Genomic DNA, 20736 nt, shown 5'->3' on the forward strand with positions numbered 1-20736 from the left:
CTGTTTTGCTCTCATGGCCTCTTGAACATGATGGGAACTGTAATGTTTGAGTTCAAGAGCCCTTGAGTAGCCAAGCTGGGCAATCTGTAAGCTCTGTGAATGGAGGAAAATACTACATGATTTGTTTGCTTGACCAAGTATGTTTCTGATTTTTTTCCATAGGGCAACGCACTATTGGAGTCATCACTAAGCTGGATCTTATGGATGAAGGAACTGATGCACGAGATGTATTAGAAAATAAATTACTTCCTCTTCGAAGAGGTATGTTTCCTCATGCTTTGTCCATGATCTCCTTCCTCTGTTTTCCCTGTGTGAGGTGTCCTGGCCTCATCTCCTTCCTCCAGTGCATCCCCTTCCTGGAACATCTGTTACAACTTGTGGTTAAGCCGTCTCTGTTCCAAGCTGGAACTGAGAAAAGTTGGGGAACAGGGATCAATCATGGTGTTAATAGGAACTTTTTAGATATTTGTATCTTGATATTTAGTCTAGCAGAAGCGTAACCTTATGCTCTTACCTTTACTTTCTCTTTTCTTCTTTTAATAAGGCAAGCTGCAGAAACGGAACTAGTGTCTAAAAGACTCCCCTTGTCTCTTATCTAGATGATATTGCCATAGCATAACAGATGAAATAATTTTGGACTGTGATATATACTGTGTATAGCCATAGCAAAGTACCTGTCCTAATGACTTTAACAGAAGAGTCTCAAATGAATGAGACTAGGGTACACTTGTGATTGTGCGGGAACAGTAATAAATAAGCTAATTCTCAGTTGCGTAGTCATTTTTGTCCTGCATACCAAAATATCAGAACCTGGGCCACTCAGAGGAAATTCTGGTTTTAAACTCTTCCAATTGGTTCCTCATAGTGTGTTGCCACTAGAATTCCCCTTTTGCAATGCTGCCAGCTGGGTAACTTCCTTCTCAGTCTGAATCCCGTTTACGTTCTCATCCTTGCAACCACCTGATCTCTAACCCCACTCTTACAGGTTACATTGGCGTAGTCAACAGAAGTCAGAAGGACATTGATGGGAAGAAGGACATTCAGGCAGCTCTGGCTGCAGAGAGAAAATTTTTTCTCTCCCACCCAGCCTACAGACACATGGCTGATCGCATGGGAACCCCCTACCTGCAGAAAGTATTGAACCAGGTACTGTCAACAGTTAAGAACTGCTGCCCACTATGTCACAAGAATGGCTAGGCTGGCCATCAGGGCTCTTCTGAGATGGAAGAATGCAGGAGAAGCTAAAACTTGTGATCAACAAACTGATAAATACTTAAAATTGTTTTGCTGCAGTGAGACTTATGAAGATTGGTTAGCTCTTCCTTCTCTGCATCATAAAAGGCATTTTGGTGCTAGGTCCTATGAAGTGTGCCTGACTTGTGCTTCGCTGTATTGGTATTATATATTAAGGCCAATAATGGAGCTTACACACAAAGGCAGAGCACTGCTTTATCCTCTCAGTGACACTGGTGCAAAATCAATAGTTGGTTCCTGGCGCTTACACTATCAGAATGCAAGGTCTTTCTGGTTAAGCTAAAAGATACCTTCTAAATTTCTAGTGGTCTCTGTACCTAACAGTAGGCTGCAAAGATTGATTTAAATGTGATACTGGTAGTCATTTTCCTATCTACTAAGGCTATCTTATCTCCTGTCTCATACAGTAGCAACTTACTGTTGCTTCTCTCTCTGCTCCCTTGAAATACTCCCTTAAGTGAAGAACTACTTTGTCCTTTTTCCTCCTTATTTAAATATTAATCTTTAAACTGGAGTCTTCCACAGCTGAGCTCTGTGGAAACCGTCTTATTAGAACCTCATCAGTGGTTTTGGCTCCTTCCACCTTGCCTTGTCACCCTTATCGTTGAAAAAGGGCTTAACCACCACCTTGGGTGTCAGTGGTGTGCTAATCTGAAGACAGAGTAGCCTTTACCCTTGTGTAAATAGTAAATTCTAATACTTGTATGTGAAGCTTATTCTTGGGTTGGAGACAGGAGGCTTGTATGAATGGGAGTTTTGTACCAGACTAGAAGCTAAAATGAAGGTCAAGAATAGAGGGGTGAAATAGGTAGGAGTCGGAGAGGCAGAATACACTCAGATCATAACGGGTATCTGACCTGGGATAGACTTTTTATTAGGACCACTCAGAAGGATTGAACACAGAAGAGAGGAGCATTCCTCTTTACTTTGTGGTGTGGAGGTAGCAAACTCTTCCCAGTAACCACCTAGAAGTTTATAACCACTTAGAAGTTTATTACCATCTTTAACCTTCTTCTTGTGCAGCAATTGACCAACCACATCCGTGACACCCTGCCAGGGCTGCGGAACAAGCTCCAAAGCCAGCTTCTCTCTATTGAGAAGGAGGTGGAGGAGTACAAGAATTTTCGCCCTGATGACCCTGCTCGCAAGACCAAAGCTCTGCTTCAGTAAGTGGCCTCAGCTGCATGTTCCTCCCTGGAGATAACTGCTCAGCCATGACTTCTACTTCATGCTTTTTGTTTTCTTTCAGGATGGTCCAGCAGTTTGCTGTGGACTTTGAGAAACGCATTGAAGGCTCTGGAGACCAAATTGATACCTATGAGCTGTCAGGAGGAGCTAGGATTAACCGCATTTTCCATGAGCGTTTTCCCTTTGAACTGGTGAAGGTACTGCTTCCCTGTGCTGCTGAGATCCACTTTGCTTGCCTGTTGTCTGTTACCTCTTCTGCCTGTCTCCCAACTCCTGTTGCTATCTTTCATCATCTTTCCCTTTGACTACTTTGTTTCATGTTTTTTCTTTTATCTTTTTACTTCCTTTGTCTCCTTTATTGGAGCCTTCCCATATACTGACCTTTCCCTCAGTCCCTGTCATTGTCACAGAACTTAACTTTCTCTTAGTTAAATGACAATATTTCTTTGGCTTAATTCCTAAATGCTAAATTAAATGTGCAAAATAACTTCCTTTAACACAGACAATGGTAAATCAATGACTGAATGTCCTTGCAGATATGTTGTGTCAAAGCTACTTTGACTGCATTTCACATAGTATGAATGGTGCTGAAACTTGTTCTTCCTTGATCCTGAGCACCAGACTAGACCTAAAGTTGCCCTAATGGATATGCAGGAAGCAGGAAAGAGGATGTAGATATACCTGGAATTACTTCTGTCTGTCCCCTATCAATGGCCTAGAGGTGGGAATAGGGTAGACACTGTTCCACTGTTATAACAGTTGAAGAGGATTTTTATTGAATGATAGTTTTCTTGGATGGCAAAGTACACTAACCTGATCAGAAAAAGTATGGAAAAAGCTTTTTAATGTCAGTTGGAACAGACTTGAGAGCCAAATCATTCCACTCCTGGATTTTCTGCATTTTGTCTCCTTTTTTTGCATTTGAATAAGATGAGGCCTTTTTAGTGAAATACAAGAGGCTGCCTTGTATTGGATAATACATTTTTGTATGTGAATTGTAAATCTATTTGTGGTGTTCACTGAAAAAACAGCTGCCAAGACCTCATGCTAAATCTTGAGAGGCAAAACAGTTTGTTTTAGAAAGCAATCTAGCACTTCAGTCCTATTGCTTTATCACTAAGAAGCTCCTTGGGAGCTGCTGGGGCTTGGCATCTGTTAATGTAGGCCCTTAGCTATTCATATTTGTCCAGGATGTCTGTATTGGCAATAGAAGCTTTATGGCTGGACTCTGTATCCAACACTTGGGCTAATCTCATCTGTCACATGATAGTGCTGGCATGGGACCTCTTCTCTAAAGCGTGTTGTTGTGTATCCTGGGGTTGTGCAAATAAGTGTCAGACAGTTTCTGATAAACTTCTCTCTTGGTGCAGATGGAGTTTGATGAGAAGGAACTGCGGCGGGAGATTAGCTACGCCATCAAGAACATCCATGGTATCAGGCACGTATCACGCACTAGGCAGACCATTGGCTGCATAACCTTGTAAATATCTCTAGACCTTCCAAACGGAGCTGAAGACTTCAGAGGTACGGTAGGTCAGCCAAAGGGGAGGGATAACCTCCTTGGACCACCCCAGTGGCTTGAATCTGGGAGTAGGGACAATCATCCAAGTCAGCTTGCTTTCTTTTCCTATGTGAGAGTCACAGAAGCCTAAAAGGTAAAATTGCCTTGGTGACTAGACATTTTCTCCTTCGTTCTTGTGTCTTGACATAAGAAAGAAAGGATAGAAAGAGGGATGCAAGCCCATACCACTCTTTCATTTAGTTTTAAACATTGGTTCTCACTTTCTGCCTCCATGCTAACCAAAAGTTAGTTGTTCAGAACAGTTGTTGGTGCTGAGCACCTCTCCCTCAGGGAGCTTTGGGGTGCCCATCACCAGGATGCCAATGTCCCCAGGACGTAGTTAGCAAACATGCTTGTGTTCCCCTCAGCAGAGGTTAGCTGTTAGGAAGCACAGCCCTGGGACCCTAAGTTGTGCTGCTCCTGGGAAGGTGACCAGGGCCTGGTCCTGTCAGAGCCCTTCCTGCATGCTGGGATGTGAAGAACTGACCCAGATTTATTTTCATTCCTTTTGCTCAGTCATTAGCTGAGTTTGAGAAAGGTTATCGAATGTGTTAATGTACTAATGATTAAGAAAATCTTTCAAAAAGGCCTCCTATCTGCTGCACAACTCTGAGGTCAAATGTGCTGCAGAGGGGTCATCCCCTGCCACCCTTAGGCCTGGCAGCTGAGGTGAAATGGTGGCCTGGCCATGGCTGTCCAGCTGGGATCCATTTTGCCCTCAGCACCTCCTTCTTGGGAGGTGCAAGTGACCCCCATTTTCCATGGGTTCCAGTCAGGGCTTGGCTGGGGGACATGACACTCCCCAGCCCTGCGTGCCGGGTTTCAGTGATGGCGGTGCCTGCTCCAAGATGTGTGTGTAACACTGTGACATTCTCCTTGCCCCTTCTCCCCCTCCTGCCTTGTCTTGTCCCCACCCTGGGTGTTTAGAACCGGTCTCTTCACGCCCGACATGGCCTTTGAGACCATTGTGAAAAAGCAGGTGAAGAAGATTAAAGAACCTTGCCTGAAATGCGTGGACATGGTCATTTCGGAGTTAATCAATACCGTTAGACAGTGCACCAAGAAGGTAACCAGAGGCAGCATGGAGCTGGCACTTTCCTCTGCTCGCTGGCTGCGGCACAGCACTGTGACCTGGGCAGGGACTTGCCTGCAGCCACACTCGCTGTTTCTAACCACCTCCTCAGCATGACTAGACCTGAGCGGTACCAGCCAGGGGCGATCCAGCCAACAAGCCAAACAGGAGGGGAAGTGCTGCGGGACATGGGCCATGGCCCTGCTTCTTAAATGTTTTAGAGCTAAGGGGTGCTGGAGATGTGCCTGCCACCCCTCTGTCCATAGCATGACTCTTGATTCCTTCAAAAACCAAGGGTATTTCTTATATGGCCACATTTGACTTTAAATTTAGTATCTGGGTTTATTTCCCAAGCCAGAAACTGGGATTTAAATTTTGTCCCCTCTGTTCTTGTAGAAGTGAGAGGGTTAATCCCAAACCAGCCTTTGGGTGCTGCTGGGGGGGTGTATGGTGCTGAACTTCAGAGGCTGCAGCAGTTATAGCTGTGGGCTGTATTGCAGGGAAACGTTCCTGTGGTGTTTGGCTTGGTTTCTGGTTGGCTTGGTCCATATCCTGTTCTGGAAGAGCAGTACATGGCTGAGAAGAAGCAAGTTAGGAATGTCCATCAACCTCTGGGGTCCTCCTGCTCTCCCTGAGAGAGAGAGGGCTTCAGGTTTTGCTCTTTGGGATCCATACTGGTATTTGTTGGGGCTGAGGGAGGGAACCTGCCTTGATTCTGCCCTTCGGATACAGCAGCTTTTGTTTCTGCTGTTGGGGTTGAAAGGCAACAAGATAAGAAGACTTATGCCATTCCTCTCAGCTATGGCTTGCTGCTTCAGGCAGGGCTAGATGCTGGTGAAAAGGGACCTCAGTTAGGATGGTGGTGGTATGGGCACTGGAAACTGGAATCGCCACTGGCTATTCAGGTGCAGGTAAATGGGCATTGCAGGAGGTGTCTGGAGAGTCTGACACCCTGTCTCTGCAAAGGTGGGGAAAGGTGCCCAAGTGGTGATACTGGCCATGGCTTGCAGAAATGCCTAGTCCTTAGGGCCAAGAGCCTCTACAGAAGGGCTCAGGCATGCAGGCACATGTTTTGCCCCCCCAGGACAGACTGGGAAAGCAAAGTGGATGCAGTGAGAGATTGCTCAGGTTTCTAGAGTGCTGGAGGAGCTTCCTTTTTCTGTCCGGCTGTCCTCTTTTGGGGTGTGTGACTGTGGGGAGCACCCAGAAAATTGCCATTAGAGCCTGGCGACAGGTAAGCACAGGCCCTCGGGCTGCCAAGTATCCAGAGTCCCCTGCTAACTGGATCAGAAGGGCCCTCCTTTTTCATGCCCTCTGAAGCTTCTCTTGGTTTGTTCTCCCTCCATCAGTTGCTATTCAGTATCTCCCATTCATTCTCTCTTTGCATCCTTCCCTCCATTTCCTTTGTTTTCCCATCTTTCTTCACTGTTTCTTTTTGTTCCCTCTTTTACTAACAACTTCAGAATAGACCATCTGTTCTGATGGCAGCAGGTTCCTCAAGTGATTAGGTGGTGGGTACAGCAGGATGGGAAATAAAGGAGGGGAAGAGACCACAGGGATGGGGGGAAATGTCACAGATTCAGGATTAAAGCATTCCATTTTAGCTTAGATCCTACTGCTAAGAATTTGATGGTTGACTTCAGTGCTAGTTGCTCTGTGTGCTGTAGTAGTCGTAGTTACAATTTTGTATCTGAAGAAAGAAAATATTGTCATTCAGGTGATACTCAGGTACTGGAAGGGACTGTCTTTTTGTGCAGGGCCCCCCGAGTCTGGTGGGGGAAACAGTGTATTTTGTGCTTAGCAGGGCAACTGGATTAGTAGGAAACTGCTGCTGAGTCAGAGGATGTGAACTTAACTCTGGAAATGCCCTTGCTTTGCTCAAAAGGGGCTTTGTTGGTACCTTGAGGGACACCCTTGGGTGACGCTGAATCCTGTAATGTATTCCAACTCTCTTTGCTGCTTAAAAGGCAAACTAGTTGTAGGTCCTATAATATGTGTTGAAGAGTGTCTTAATACTGATGTTGCTTGGGGTCTTGCAGGTGTTATCCACAGATGTGAAAGATGAGGTGAAGGGGGAAATATCTGATTTAAATGAAGTGGTGGTTATTTATAGATAGCCCTGGATTGGTTGTCAGCTGTGTGCACCCCAGGTTTGACTATTAACTGTACCTTCAGAAAGGCAGTATCACCTTCCTGTGTCAAGGGGACATTCTCCCCTTGAAAGTACTTGCAAAGCAGTAATGCCGCATGCTAAAATAAGTAACCCAGATTTTGTAACAAAGAGCATCTTACTAGAAGCTCTAAAGTGTTAAAGATGTGCTGCAAAACTTCTTTGGGTGCAGTACTCTTGAATTGCATTAATCTTGGCCATATTTTAGTTAGTTTCTGTGGACTTTCTGCTCTTTCGTAGTGGAGCCACTGAGAATACAGGCCACTTAGTATCAGTGGAAATTAATACTTCCTTATAAATCTCAACAGGCCTGTATTGGGCCTGATGCTACAGGTTAGCTGGGGCAGAATGGATGCTTTGTATAGCTGTGGATGCCCTGTAGCATGCTTGCATCTTCCTAAATACGGGGTACATCTTACTGAGGAAGTTAATGTTGCAGGGAAGGTGAGTTGAGATGAAATATGCTCCATAAGTGGAGTAGTTTGTCTGAACCCCTCAAACTGAGAGACATCAATTCAGTTCAGTTCTGCCAAAACAAGATGCAAGTGACATTGCAAGTGGAAGTCTTAGCTTGGCTCCTGTTCAGGCTTCCTGCAGCTGGAATAAGGAAAACATGAAGGGGAGATAACTGTGGTGCAAAGGAAAGGGGAATGCCTGACAGACACATGGTGAGCCTCTAGGAAGAGAGACAGTGGTGGCTCACTGTGGCAAGCAGCTTTGTCTTAAAATCCAAAGAAGCTTTCCTTCAGGAAGAGATCACTTGATCCCTGGGGGGTTCATCCATTCATCTTGCTCTTGAGAGTTCACCATTTCAGTGGCCCAACTGCTTCTACCTCATTCCCCTTTGCTGCTTCCATTTGCCTGTAGACTCTCCTGATACTTGGCAGTGCACAGGCCCCATAGCAATGCTCACCTGGTTCAATAAACTAATGGAGTGAACCAAAGTCTCACTTCTCATTTTGCCTTGTGTTTTCTCTCTTTTCCCTTTTCCTTCCTTCTCTTTCCTCCTCCTTCCTGCTTTTTCTCTGCTTCGCTTTCTTCTTCCTCGTTGCTTCCTCCCACCCTGCCCCTGCCATGCAGAACGGGTCTCTTCACGCCTGACCTCGCTTTTGAAGCCATAGTGAAAAAGCAGGTGCAGAAGTTGAAGGAGCCGAGTCTGAAGTGTGTGGATATGGTAGTGAGTGAGCTCACATCCACCATCAGAAAGTGTAGCGAAAAGGTAAAGAAACAAAAAACGCAAAGAAAGGTCAACGCCCACCCCCTTGCCACACACTTTCACGCTGTTTCTCCACACACACTCCATAAGCTCCAGCAAATGTAGTGAGAGAAAACTGATATAAAGATGCATCTAAAGGAGAGAAGCAACCTGCAGGTATAAGAGTAGTGTAAAAGCAGGCCAAGAGAAGTGGGCTTCAGCTGATGGGCTCTTTAGCTGAGAAGTGAGCTGGGATCCAGTGGATTACTCTAGCATACCCTTTTCTTCTGTCTGGCTCAGTGGCATGCACACCAGGGTGGATCAAACCCTTTGCAAGCCCTGTTTGCTGTGCCACTGCCTGCGCATTTGGAATGTCTTTCTTGTTTTTCCTGGGACCCCCTTAAAAAAATCCAGATACCCTGGAAAAAGATAAAAAGCCAGAAAAAGACCTCGCATCCCCACAGCATGAGTGGTCTGCAGGTTTCATCTTGTCTGCAGAGCTATGTTGAGCAGTAGCATATACAAAACAACAGTCAATTAAAACAACAGTCAATTAAAAGTTTGAGGTGCAAGATGTTCTGCAAGAGATACTCAGAGTCAACAGAAGATTACTGTCTCAAAAGGCTCGGGGAAAAGCTTTTCCAGGCATTACACCCTCTGCGTCATTCTCCTGCTGATCTCTTGCTCCATGGACTATGCTCAGTGGGAGGTAGTGTGAATACTTTTCCTTGTATGCTGTGAACCACAGGAGGTGAAGCCTTAGGCTAGCAGAGGGCAGCAGCAGGTGGAGAGGGAGACTGCCACGAGTGACATGGAGGGTGTCAAATACTGCTTAGGGGCTGGGGCAGGAGTGGGTTTGTTTCCCAGGCTGGTTTCCTCCAGGAGGGGGCACCACATGCCTCCTTAAAAAAAACAAAAGGGCAGATGTGGCAATTAGTGTTAAACTTAGCAGTGAGGGCCCAGAAATGTCTGTGGCACAACAGAATTATGTTCTGGAAACTGAGATGGAAAGGCCTGTTTCATGGGTTATTTTAGGACTTGAAAATTACAATTCCCTTCTTCCAGGGTTACAGCCAGACTCATTAACGTATACACCTAAATTGGGAAGGAAGGGAAGATAAGAATTCATAGGAGTTCAGACTGAAGGCAAGAGTTGAGCTAATAAGGTCTGGCTGTACTTAGGAACACAGAGCTCACCTCTGCTTCTGCTAAGGAGACATCTTTGACATGCCCCAAGCTCTGCCCAACCTATTTCTTGTGGGGTCCTGCTGTTGCCAGATTGTGGGGGCTGATGTGGTGGCAGAGTAACTCCTTTCCAGCCTGTTTCTCTTGTGGGTTTTTTATTTTCATGGGTTTGATTGCTTACACTGTTTTCTGTGTCTGGCTGGAGATGTCTGCTCTGGGTGGGGAGGGAGAAGGATCATGAAAACCCCAAGGGTGTTGAATTCCAGTTTCTCTATTGGACCATGATTAGAGTGGCTGGATACCCACTTGCTCTGTGGATTTTAATCCATGATATGGTGGAGGACCCCGTGAGGATGTTCCAAGGTGATGCAACCAAGATAATCCTGTAAGGAAGGTGATAGTAGCAGTGACACTGTAGGAGGCTAATGGCTGTAATAAAACCTGGAGAGGCCAGGGAGGCAGATGTTAGAGATGCGAAATAACTGCCTGAATGAAAATATGTAGCAATAGTACTGTAAAATAAAAGGAAGGCTTTGGTGATGCTTAAAGTCAGAAGTCTACATGTAGTGAGAAGGTTAATCTTGCCTGTATCTCCCTCTGAAAGAGTAGAAGGTAACTGCCATAGACAACTTTAGGATAGCAGGCCAGCCTGAGATGGGTTCTGATGGCATAAGGTAGTAACAGTACAGGGGCATTAGTTAATTTGCAATATTTATCTTGCATGTTATAGCCCTAACTGCTTGATGTGGACAAGAGCATGTGCTATTAAGGGAGGCATCTGGAAAAGGCTACTTTAGGACTGATGCTAATGGTAAGGTAATACCCAGCCCACTGTGTTGTGGACTGATGCTGCCTTTCAGATAACAAAACCAAACCTTTAAACTCACCAGAAGTCCTGCAAGGCTTCTTGAAAGGAAGACCGCTTGGGCTAACACTTCTTGAATTAGCTTAACAGTCCTGTAGCCTTGGTTTGTTGCTATCCTGAACTATTGTGTGTTATTGTTTGTGTGCTGTCACAATTATTTCGTTTCACCCCAGATGGTGAAGAAATCTTTGTATGTGCGGTTGATAAAGCTGCATAGATGGAATAATATGAGACTATCAATAAAGAACACAGATGGTGGCAAACCCGTCTGTTGTCTACGGAAGTACAGCTTTCCTGTAGGAAAAGAGATTTGCAGTTGACTATCTCTTGGCTACTAGACAAAGTTGAGGGCTGAAGAGAAGGTAGCCATTAACAGCTGTTCTCTGACTGGCCTGATTCTGAGCTTCTTCCAGTTGGTAAATGGAGAGCAGCTCCAAAATCAAGAGAAAGCTGGTGTAAGCACGTAAGCCGTTACGTTTAGAAGGATAATGTTGTAGCTAGTTTTTTTGCAAAAGCAGGAACCTTCTGTGCCAGACTGCACTGCAGCACGTCGCAAGTGCAGGAAGGTCTTGCAAGTCAGCAACCCTTCAGCTAAAGGCTGATCTTTGGTGTGCTGGCAAGGTCTCCTAGAATCTGCAAAGAAGGGAACTAAGGAACATTGGGACAAATTGGTTTTCAAAGAGGGCTGTAAGCTTGTATTTTGATTAAACAGGCAAATGCAGCTAAAACAGGATTGAAAACCCACTTGAGCTGGGACATGATCCCAGGCTGACAGGCTTAACCCCTTGAAGGGTCACCTGCTCTCCTGTCTTTCAGAGTCATGGCATTTCTGGGTGCTGTTTGTACTGCTGGTGATAACCCCTTGCCCCTCTATCCCCTATTGCACGTTCCCTGGTGGTGTGGCATCCTGTCGCTTGTCTGTGTCCTCTTTCCTTGCCCACCCTTGCTTCTCCTGTGCATGCTTGAGGTTCGAAGCTCCTGCATGGGGATTGATGCTGTCAATTTATTTTTGCACATGAATGTTGCTGGATGACCTGGTTTCCAAATAAACCACGACTTGTTTTGCACTTTGTGTGCATTTGTACTGGTTGGGAGTAGGGGGGCGGGGGGAGGTTTCATGTGGTTTTTTGTTTGACTGGTTTTTTTTAATTTGAAGCAAAGAAGCTGGGACTTGCTTAGAGGTTTTCCAACTTCCTGTTTTTCTGTTTGACATAACTTGCCCATCTATCCTTTGCCAACCCCCCAAAGGAAACAGGAAGCTTTGCCTGTGTGTCTCTGAAGCAACCAGCTGCCTGGTTGCTGAACCATAAAGATCATGGAGAACACGCAGTTTATACTTTCAAGATAATGTGGTGGTGGAGAACACTAATTCCACTTGTTTTTTTTCCTGCCTCTGTAGGGTCATTGGCATTCAAACCAAACCACACATTTGAAAATAGGCAGTGTCAAAGCTAGTCCTCAATTTCAGTTCCAGGCTATTGCAACTCGCTTAACTGCAAAGGTGCTGAAAGGGTTTGAGACTATTTGTAGTCATATATTAGGAATATTGTTGCTGGTTAGAAGAGGATCTGGCTTCCAGTAGTGATGCTGCACACTTTGAGCCAGTCCCTTCTGGCATGTTATAATTGCTTATGTGTACAGAACAAAAGGCCAAACCAGTTTAAGAAGAAGCTCTCACGTAAATTGGAGGAACAAAACAAATGCAGTGTGGATCATAGGCAAATGAGACTTCTTTTTTTTATACACCCCCTTGAGGGGATGTAAAAGACTGATTTTGCAAAATGCTGTTTGACATTATAGTCAAATTGGAGATAATATTAAAAAAAAAACAAACGGGGGAAATAATTTCACAGGGGACAGGCAAAGTGAGGAAGAAAGGGCTAGATCCTGGGTCTGGAAGATTAATTTGACTGTGCTGGGCCTGACCTGAGAAACATAGAGTTACTGCTATTGAAATCACTAGAGGCTTATGAATCTAGGCAAGTAGGTAGGTGCTGTGTGAAACCCAGAGGGCTTTAAGGGTGCTCATTTTGGAAGGGTTTCTCATGTATGATCTCTGTAGATACTCTTTTGAACCACAGCTAGTAAAGTCCTACTTCTCTGTCTGGGCAGGAAAGGATTCCTTCCTCAGTAATGTGGCAAAAAGTGTGGTGTAGGTGTGATGTGAATAATAGACTTCAACCATGTAATCATGCCCCAGCATAGGTGGAGAGCAGGTAGAAGCAGCTGGATGCCCAGAGCACAGTGTTTCTTGAAGACATATCCCCTTGAGTTGGTCAGATCCTCTGTCTCTGCTTGCAGATGTTGATGGAGAGGACCAGATGCTTTCACTTGGTGCCTCAGCAAATGGGGATTGAAATCGACTTCACTCCCCAGGGAGACTTCCCATAGGATTTAGCAAGTTGTAGCAACAGGCCGTTCACCTACTTAGCCTACTACAATGAGATGCTGAACATCTAGAGAAATTGTTCACTTTAATGGGAAAACCCCAACAAGCAGTAAGTAGTGTGTTTACATTTGGGGTTTAAGAGCCTCATGCTAGGAAGAATGTGGTGGGTTTGGAGCAGGTCTCTGGTGAGGCAGAAGGGTTGCTGCAAGAGTGAAAAGAACTTTTCTCTGAAGCCCAAAGCAAGAGGGAATGAATTTTGCCCCCAGCAGACCTCCAGGAATTTGGAAAAAATCTGTCTGCAAGTCCAGCTTTCTAGAACTTCCCTTGAAAATATCTGATTGCAGGGTGTATGTGTGCATGCATACATGTCGGGGGCTGCTCCCCCCTTTATACCTCCCTTTCCCATGTGCACGTGTTTTCTCTCTCTTGCAGCTCAGCCAGTACCCTCATCTGCGTGAGGAGATGGAAAGGATTGTTACTACTCACATCCGTGAGAGAGAAGGCAGGACCAAAGATCAGGTGGGGGATCAGGAGTGTGTGTAAGAGGGGAGATTGGGTGGCGTGGGGGACACCGTTGAAGGGACAGTCTAGGCTAGAGTGGCCTGAGCCAAGGGGTGTCTGGCTGCAGAGGGCTGATCAGATGAACAATGTACAGGGCTCTTTCTGCCCCTGACTATTATCAGTGTCAATCACTAACGTCTGTCTTGCTCTGTCTGTGCCTCTGTTTGGCAGGTCATGCTTCTAATAGACATCGAGCTGGCTTACATGAACACAAACCATGAGGATTTCATTGGCTTTGCCAAGTAAGCACCCACATCCTATTGCCTCCTCTTCTCTGCATGTGTTTCCTGTGGCTCTGTCCTATAGCTGCTCCAGTAAATGGGTTGCAAAGGCCCTGGTGCAGATGCTGTGGTCCCAAAGTATGGTTCAGCGCTCTGCTTGTTTTTCAGTGGCTCTGTATTGCAAGGCTGGGGAGGAGAACAGGGATGTGTAGAAGGGGGAGTTTAGAGTATTAGGGTTGTGTCAGGGGGGAAAAAAGCAGAAGCAGTGGAAGGTTAGTGACCCAAGTGGGTCAGTGGGAGTGAGAAGATGAGTAGACCAGGCTGAGAGAGCAGATGGAAATAGATTGGGTTATCAAGGCTTGGAAGCCAGTGGTGAGGGGCATGAACTCACTGTAACAGCTATCTGATGGCAGCAGGATTCAGGTGATGGAGAAGAGCCTGAGGGGTTTTGAATATCTCTGCTGTTGTTTGCAGTGCTCAGCAGAGGAGCAGCCAGATGAGCAAGAAGAAGGCAGCTGGCAACCAGGTAGGCCAACTTCCATCTCCTTCACTGCTGCAAGAAGGACATGTTTGCTACCTGGAAGCTACCAGGTGGACAAGTGCTGGGCTGGATGCAGCAGTGCTCTAAGTTGGTTTTTTTACTCGTCAAACTCTGTTTATACCTGGAGGATAGTGTTTTAGGCTCGCTGCAGTCAGGAAGAACTGAGCGTGTAGCAGCAGTGGAGGGAAAGTGTTGCAGAGGGAAATGGATGCTTGATAATCAAGATCTGGTCTTGCTCTTCTGGTAGAAATCCCTATTAATGTTATGTAAAATCCCAGTTTGTTCAGCCCCTTCACTAGCTGTGCTAACTCTTCTGTTGAGGTGAGGTGTACAGAACACTAGGTCTGAACTGCTACAGTACAGAATTGTCTTTTCTAGTTGTCTTTCCTATCAGTGGTATCTACTTTCTGGAAAGGTTTTTCAAGAGAGTTCATGGACTCTCTTCTGGAAAACTTCACTGGAAATACTTAAACCCCTGTAGAGGGAGACAAAAGGTGATTACAGCCATGGTTGCGCTGGGTATGTATGAGAACACACCCATGGGAGGAAGACAGCAGTGGAGGGGAGGAGTTCCCTTGTTCCTTCAGGAACTGTAAGGAGTGTACATACAATTAAAAAGGGGCTAATAACACCTTCTCCCAGATTTGCTGGGAACGTGGCAAGGCTATCTAGGCTAGAAGATCTTGGAGAAACAAGGCCTTAAAGGAGCTTCATAGAGAATGGAAGCAGATGCTTTTGCTTAGTCTTTTTAAAGACATTCACTCCTGACATCCATTCTCTTTATAACGTGTTTGACCACCTTTCCTGCACATAAACATGCAGACTGTTTCAGTACTGTTGGCAGGCATGTAGGTCAGCAGGCTGGACTGGCCAACCATCCATTTCATGGGATCTCAGAGCAGCTGTAGGGAACCCCATCCGCTGCAGTATACCTTACAGAAGAGCTGAGTGTAAAAGAGTGCAAAGAGCAAACTCTGGATCTACCTGTAAAGCGCTTTGGCCTTCCTGTTAGCACATTTTATTTTGGGATGGGGGTTGCTTTTGTTAACACCTGGGGTAAAAGACTTGGTACCAGCTTCCAATTTATTTTATTTTTGAGCCTCTCATCTCCTGCTCCAGCTTTCCTAGTAACAATCTCTCCTCTCTTTGCTCCTCTCCTGCTCTCTGCTCTGCTGCTGTTGCTATGGTTCCCCTTTGCAGGATGAGATCCTGGTGAGTAGAAGGCCACTCAGCAGGGTGTGCTAATGAACATTAATGTTGCATCTGGGAAGGCAAGAACAGTGCGTAGACAAATTATTCCCTCTGCTGCTGAATGGGGAGAGGAGGGCAGCTGGCACTAGACACATGTGAAGCAGAAATGAGGTGAAAAGGTAGTATGTTGAAGAAAAATTCAGAACTGCTGGTACATCTTTTAAGTGGGTGGAGATAAAAAGCAGTAATCCAAGGACGTGTGGTTCTGTTTCACTGCCCCCTCCTGTCCACAGAGGGAATATGACTATCTCGAGCTTAACAGTAGGCATGAGATGAAGATCCAATGCTCCTACATTTACCTTTATAGGGTAAATTGACAATTAAAAGGATGGTGTACCTCTGTGGTAGGCTGCTCACACAGTGCAACTTGCTAATACGCAGTGCAGTCGCATGGTTTTTCAGTGCCAGGTTGTTTTCAGCAAGCACATCCATACAACAAGGTACACACACATGATGCATGCAGATGTTTTTGGGTGTTAACAGTGCAGTAATACATATAAAAGCTAATGCATTTAAGCTGATGCATACTTGCATTTGATTACTGCATGTGTGAGGCTCTAAACCAGCACTTGGTAAATTGGAATTCCCTAGAGAGTAATAGCCTGGCATCTTTACAGACTAAACTTAAACGAACTTGTTTTGCCCTAAATTAATGTGACTCCTCAAATACCTGCTGAAGCCCAGGGTACTAATTCCAGATGCACCATTTTGTTCTGTTACACTTAGTGTCTCCTTTTTACTAAACTCAATTCTTTCTGGGTTGCTTGCCCATCTCTTCTTCTTGAACTTGTTCCCCCCCACCCCTGAGTTGGGTGAAGCACTCCCCACATGCAGTGTGCTGAAAGGTGTGCTGGTGTCTAGTTTTCTCTAGACATGGCCTTTTCTGGGTGTGTTGCTGGGATCTGGTGCTTGTAGGTTGTGCCAGTGTCCGAGGCACTCTTGATGCGGTTCTTCCTGCATCTCTTTCCCCTTGGCAGAGGGCATAATGCACAGCACTGCCAGGTTCCTTCCTGCGTCCTTTTTATACTATTCCTGGCCCTTTCAAGGCAAAGACCTTCACTGGCCAGTTGAGTGGGGGGCTCTTCTGGCAGCAGCAGAGAGCATGGTGTTCCTTGTCTTTCCATACTACTCTGTATGTAGGGATACCCTCTGATCTTTCCTCTGTTGCCTAAGGCCAGGCTTTTAGGGCCCTTGTTAATGCTCACTGCTTCCACTCCCTTAGGTCATCCGAAAGGGCTGGCTCACCATCAACAACATTGGGATCATGAAGGGTGGCTCCAAGGAATATTGGTTTGTCCTGACAGCAGAGAACCTCTCCTGGTACAAGGATGATGAGGTGAGTAGCTCAAATCTGCGACTTAAGTCTCGGGCATCTGAGGATAAGACCTTCAGCTCACTGGGTGTTACAGATGTATCTTTTGGGTACTGTCTGCAGCTTGTGACAGAAGCTGAAACCATCCTTGGGCTGGGTTCCCTGTGGTCTCAGAACTGATGTGAATGTGGACGTGGCTTTTTTGATGCACAAGGAGTAACATCTGTGCTCGAAGCCCTGGCTCAGCAGAAAGTTGACAGACACTTGGAATGAATTTGACCTTTGTCTTGCTGTGGCAGCTGTGATCAAGGGTGTGATGGGTTAGTTCCAAGACTGAGACTTTTTGGTATTTGTGGGGCAGCCATTATGAGTTTCTTGAAGGATTATGGCAGAGGTTTTCATGCATCTCTCCTGGTCACAGGGAAAAAAGCTATCTCCTTTCTGAGCATAGCAACAGGAGCTGTGGAGCTGAAGCTGCAGCTCAGATGCTGGCTCCTTCTGACTTTGGATAAATTACTTAACCTCTCCAGGATTCAGTTGTTAAATCTGCAAAAAAAATTTCTATATTGAACATGCCAGTTAACATTATTTGTAAAATTGTTTGAGTTGTGAATGGTTGGAGTACTGCTGATCAAAAGTACAGTGATGCGTGGAATACCACTGATAAGAACATGGACCTACCCTGTAGAGTTGCTTGAAAATCTTGAATATTAGGAATTCTGGCATTGTGCTGTGGTGTCTTTCTGCTTTAGTGGGAAATGATACAAGCAGACAAAATTATCCCAGCTGAAATTATCATTGTCAACAGTGTGTTGCTTCCTGTGCAAGACAAAGGTAGATAATTGTCTTTTCTGATTACTTTGAAAAGAGAAAGAATAGCTGGATGGTTTTGGTAAGGACATGATCGGAAGGGTTAGCTCCACTCAACGTGCTGGGGGATGAAAAATGCCTGGTATGATGTAGTCATGTGTTCTGAGTTGATCAGGGTTTCTGATTGCAAATAAAAGAAACTGCTGTGCCCCTTACTGTGGTTTGTGTCTCTCAGGTGTTCTAAGGCACACAGTAGAGTGCCTGGGAGCTACAGCTAGGCCTGGCTTCTTGTCTAGTTCATATCAGTGGGCCTGTTTCATTCTCAGCAGGTGGAAATGATGACAAATATGGTGATGAATCAGCCTGTAAATATCGCTTTCTGCATGGAGACTACTGCAGTGCTGCTATGGATGAGCAGGCAGCAATTTCCTAATTAAAGAACCACGCACAGAAATGTCTTTCGCTGAATCAGTGTGTCTCTGCTGTAGGACCCCTGACCTTTGTATTCAGAGTTGCTTGGGGAGGCTTCACTTTCCTCTAGGTTGCATATGTGGGTTGAGTGGTTATAAACATCAAGTAGTTTAATCAAAGCCAGCTGCTACAGCTGTATTAGAGATGATCAGAACTCCCTGTTCTTCCCCAGGGAGTGGGAGGGAGGGCTGCAGTGGGGATGTGTAAACTGTTGATAGATTCCAGTTGCCTGGGATGGGGATTGGACCTCCCTTCCCTCCTGAGGGAGGGCAGCCTTGGGGGACAATAGCAACTGGAGGTCTGCACCATTTCCCTCCTGCATAGCAAGAGGTAGAGCTGCCTCCTGAAAGCAGTTCCCTGCCAGCCTTGATCCCTTAAACACAGGAGATCCAGTGATGAGGTCTGAGCAGCCTCTGAGGAAAGAGCCTTTGTCTTCAACTGAGTGGGAGCAGGACGGAAAGGGAAGCATATTTTTGCTTGCTTCCTCCCCAAGTTCAACTCCTTGATCACTGGCTGTTGTGAGGGAGAAAAGCAGTGACTTCCACCTGGACTCCATAGTCGAGTCAGGCTAAATGTTGGTGCATTTGAGGGGCAGCTTGGAGAGCCTTGAGTGTGGGGATTCCCATCCCAGTCCTGCATGGAGCTGGCTCCATCCCGAAGAGCTGTCTGCAGTGCATGGTCCTCTGTCAGATGGTTATCTCTGCATGTCTGTCCCAGAGCTCTCCTTCTCCACCAATTCAGGAGGGCTCGTGTCCTCTACAGCTCCTGAAATGTTCTCATGTGTTTTTAAAGGCTGTACACCGTGATCTTTCTTCACTTAAGCTCTGGGAGGAAAGGGGAGGCTTTGTCTGCCCCACCCTGCACTTCTGTGGGCTCTCTTGTCCCAGTTCCCCTGTGCTCTGGCAGCTGTCCAGAGGGAACAAGGAGAGAGCTGAGTCTCTCTTGTGCAGATGGAAATACTGGTGGCGGAGCTGTAGGTGATGATGGGGGAAGGAGCAGGGTGAGAAGGTGTGCAGCGGGGTCAGTGTGAAGACTAGGCTAGCACCTCTAGCTAGGGGGGAGTGGGGGCACAGCCTCTCCCTGCCCTGTCTTGCAAGCCAGGACCCAGAGTCTGCAGAACGAAGACATCTGGACCCCGTTAGTGAAATACCAGTCTTTCCGCAATGCTGGCTTGTTTTTCCTCTGCCTCTGAAGAAAGGAACTGAAACTTAAAATGTCTTAAAGGGCCCAGCATCACATGTTAGCAGGGATATATGGCTGTTGATGCTCTGGAGGGCCTGAAGGAGTGTGCTGGGGAATGGGATGGAAAGGAAAGACCAGGCCAGGCGGGGGTGGAAAGTTGGCTCCCTGCTCTGCCTTGCTGCCAAGAGCATGTGTGTGTGCTCCTGGGCTCTCTGTTTTTCTTCCTGTCTCCTTTCAATGAGTCAAACACTGGCCCCCTGGAGAGCGGCCCCACAGAAAGCTGGCCTCCCAAGACCTGGAGACCCTTCTGAGGTACCTGCACCTCCTGAACCCTGTGGGATTATGCTGCAGGCCAGCAGTGGGAGGGAGAGGTGGGGAGGAGCTTGCTCTGGCTGCAGGCAATATAGAGTGAGATTTCCTTGCTTAGGGAGGCCACAGTATCCTCAGGGCTGGAGCAGCAGCACAGCACACTGTCTTAACTGCTCAGCGAGCACCATAGTGGGCACGATACAAGAACTTGATTTGAACAGTCCTTCTGCCTGAATCCCTTATGAAATGCACAGTGCCCACTTCTCTGCAGGGTTTTCCCTCCTGCTGGAAAAGAGGGTCTCTGAGCTGGGCTAGAGCTGCTGGTGATGGGGACCTTGCAGGCAAGATGCAATGAGCACTGTGCCCAGTGGGTCCTGTTAGTAAAGCTTACTGCCTGCTGGAGGTGACCCCTGTGCTCTCGGCTCTGCAAGGGTGACTATTTCTGCTGGAGTGCCTGTGACTGTGTGCCAGAGTGTTTGCACAGCTGGGTGGATGGATATATCTGCTGTTTCCTTTGGGAATTTGTGTGAATGTACAATACAGATGGGACCTTCTGTCCTTACTCAGGTAAATCATGTACTAGAAATTTTGGGCTTGTAAGAACAGGTGACTACATGAGAAGAATATGGCCTTATTTGCTTGTGTGAAAGTATTTGAGTGTTGCATGCAGTATCAGTGCATTTGAGTCCTGTGTGTGTACAGGAGGGGTGGGCACAGAGTTTTAGGTGCTTTCAGGTGCATCAGGGAGTGCTTCGTGTTCTTTATGCATCATGTTGATTCCTGCTATTGAGCTCTTTCTCTGTCTTCATGCCTTCTCTTTTGCTCAAAGTACAAAGGTACTCTCTCCTGTCCTGGGGAAGATTTGACCTTATTGACAGTCGTTAGATAGCTGCTTATTCTGTACCTGTCAATGTCTGTACCCAATTCTAGTTTAGAAGTAAATACATTGGTCAATACTGAGATCGTTCCCCCACTGCACACATGCACTCTCCCTTCTTCTCCTGCCCCCCACACTCCCCCACAGCTGGTACAAATCCTTTTGTCTTTGCTCTGATGCCCATGAGTCATCAGAAACTTGCTGTGATGGGTCTGGCTGCAGCCAGGTTTTTGTACCCAGCTTGTTTAAAGACTATAGGAGCAGGTCTGGTCTGAGGTTCTTCCTCTCCTGCTTTCACACTGCTCGCAGGTCTCTGGAACAT

General features: G+C 46.3%; 1 protein-coding gene across 1 annotated transcript in view; it reads left to right on the forward strand.

Annotated features, from left to right (window-relative positions):
• The window catches only part of DNM1 (dynamin 1), a 43877-nt gene that overhangs the window by 3497 nt on the left and 19644 nt on the right, over nt 1-20736 (forward strand). Inside the window, 11 exon segments of the mRNA XM_009575541.1 lie at nt 163-261; nt 986-1146; nt 2278-2420; nt 2504-2639; nt 3813-3880; nt 4931-5069; nt 13312-13398; nt 13612-13682; nt 14136-14187; nt 15403-15414; nt 16676-16789. Coding sequence (XP_009573836.1) covers nt 163-261; nt 986-1146; nt 2278-2420; nt 2504-2639; nt 3813-3880; nt 4931-5069; nt 13312-13398; nt 13612-13682; nt 14136-14187; nt 15403-15414; nt 16676-16789 — 1082 coding nt within the window.

This window comes from Fulmarus glacialis, unplaced genomic scaffold (assembly GCF_000690835.1).
Source record: "Fulmarus glacialis isolate BGI_N327 unplaced genomic scaffold, ASM69083v1 scaffold2224, whole genome shotgun sequence".
Lineage (NCBI taxonomy): Eukaryota > Metazoa > Chordata > Aves > Procellariiformes > Procellariidae > Fulmarus > Fulmarus glacialis.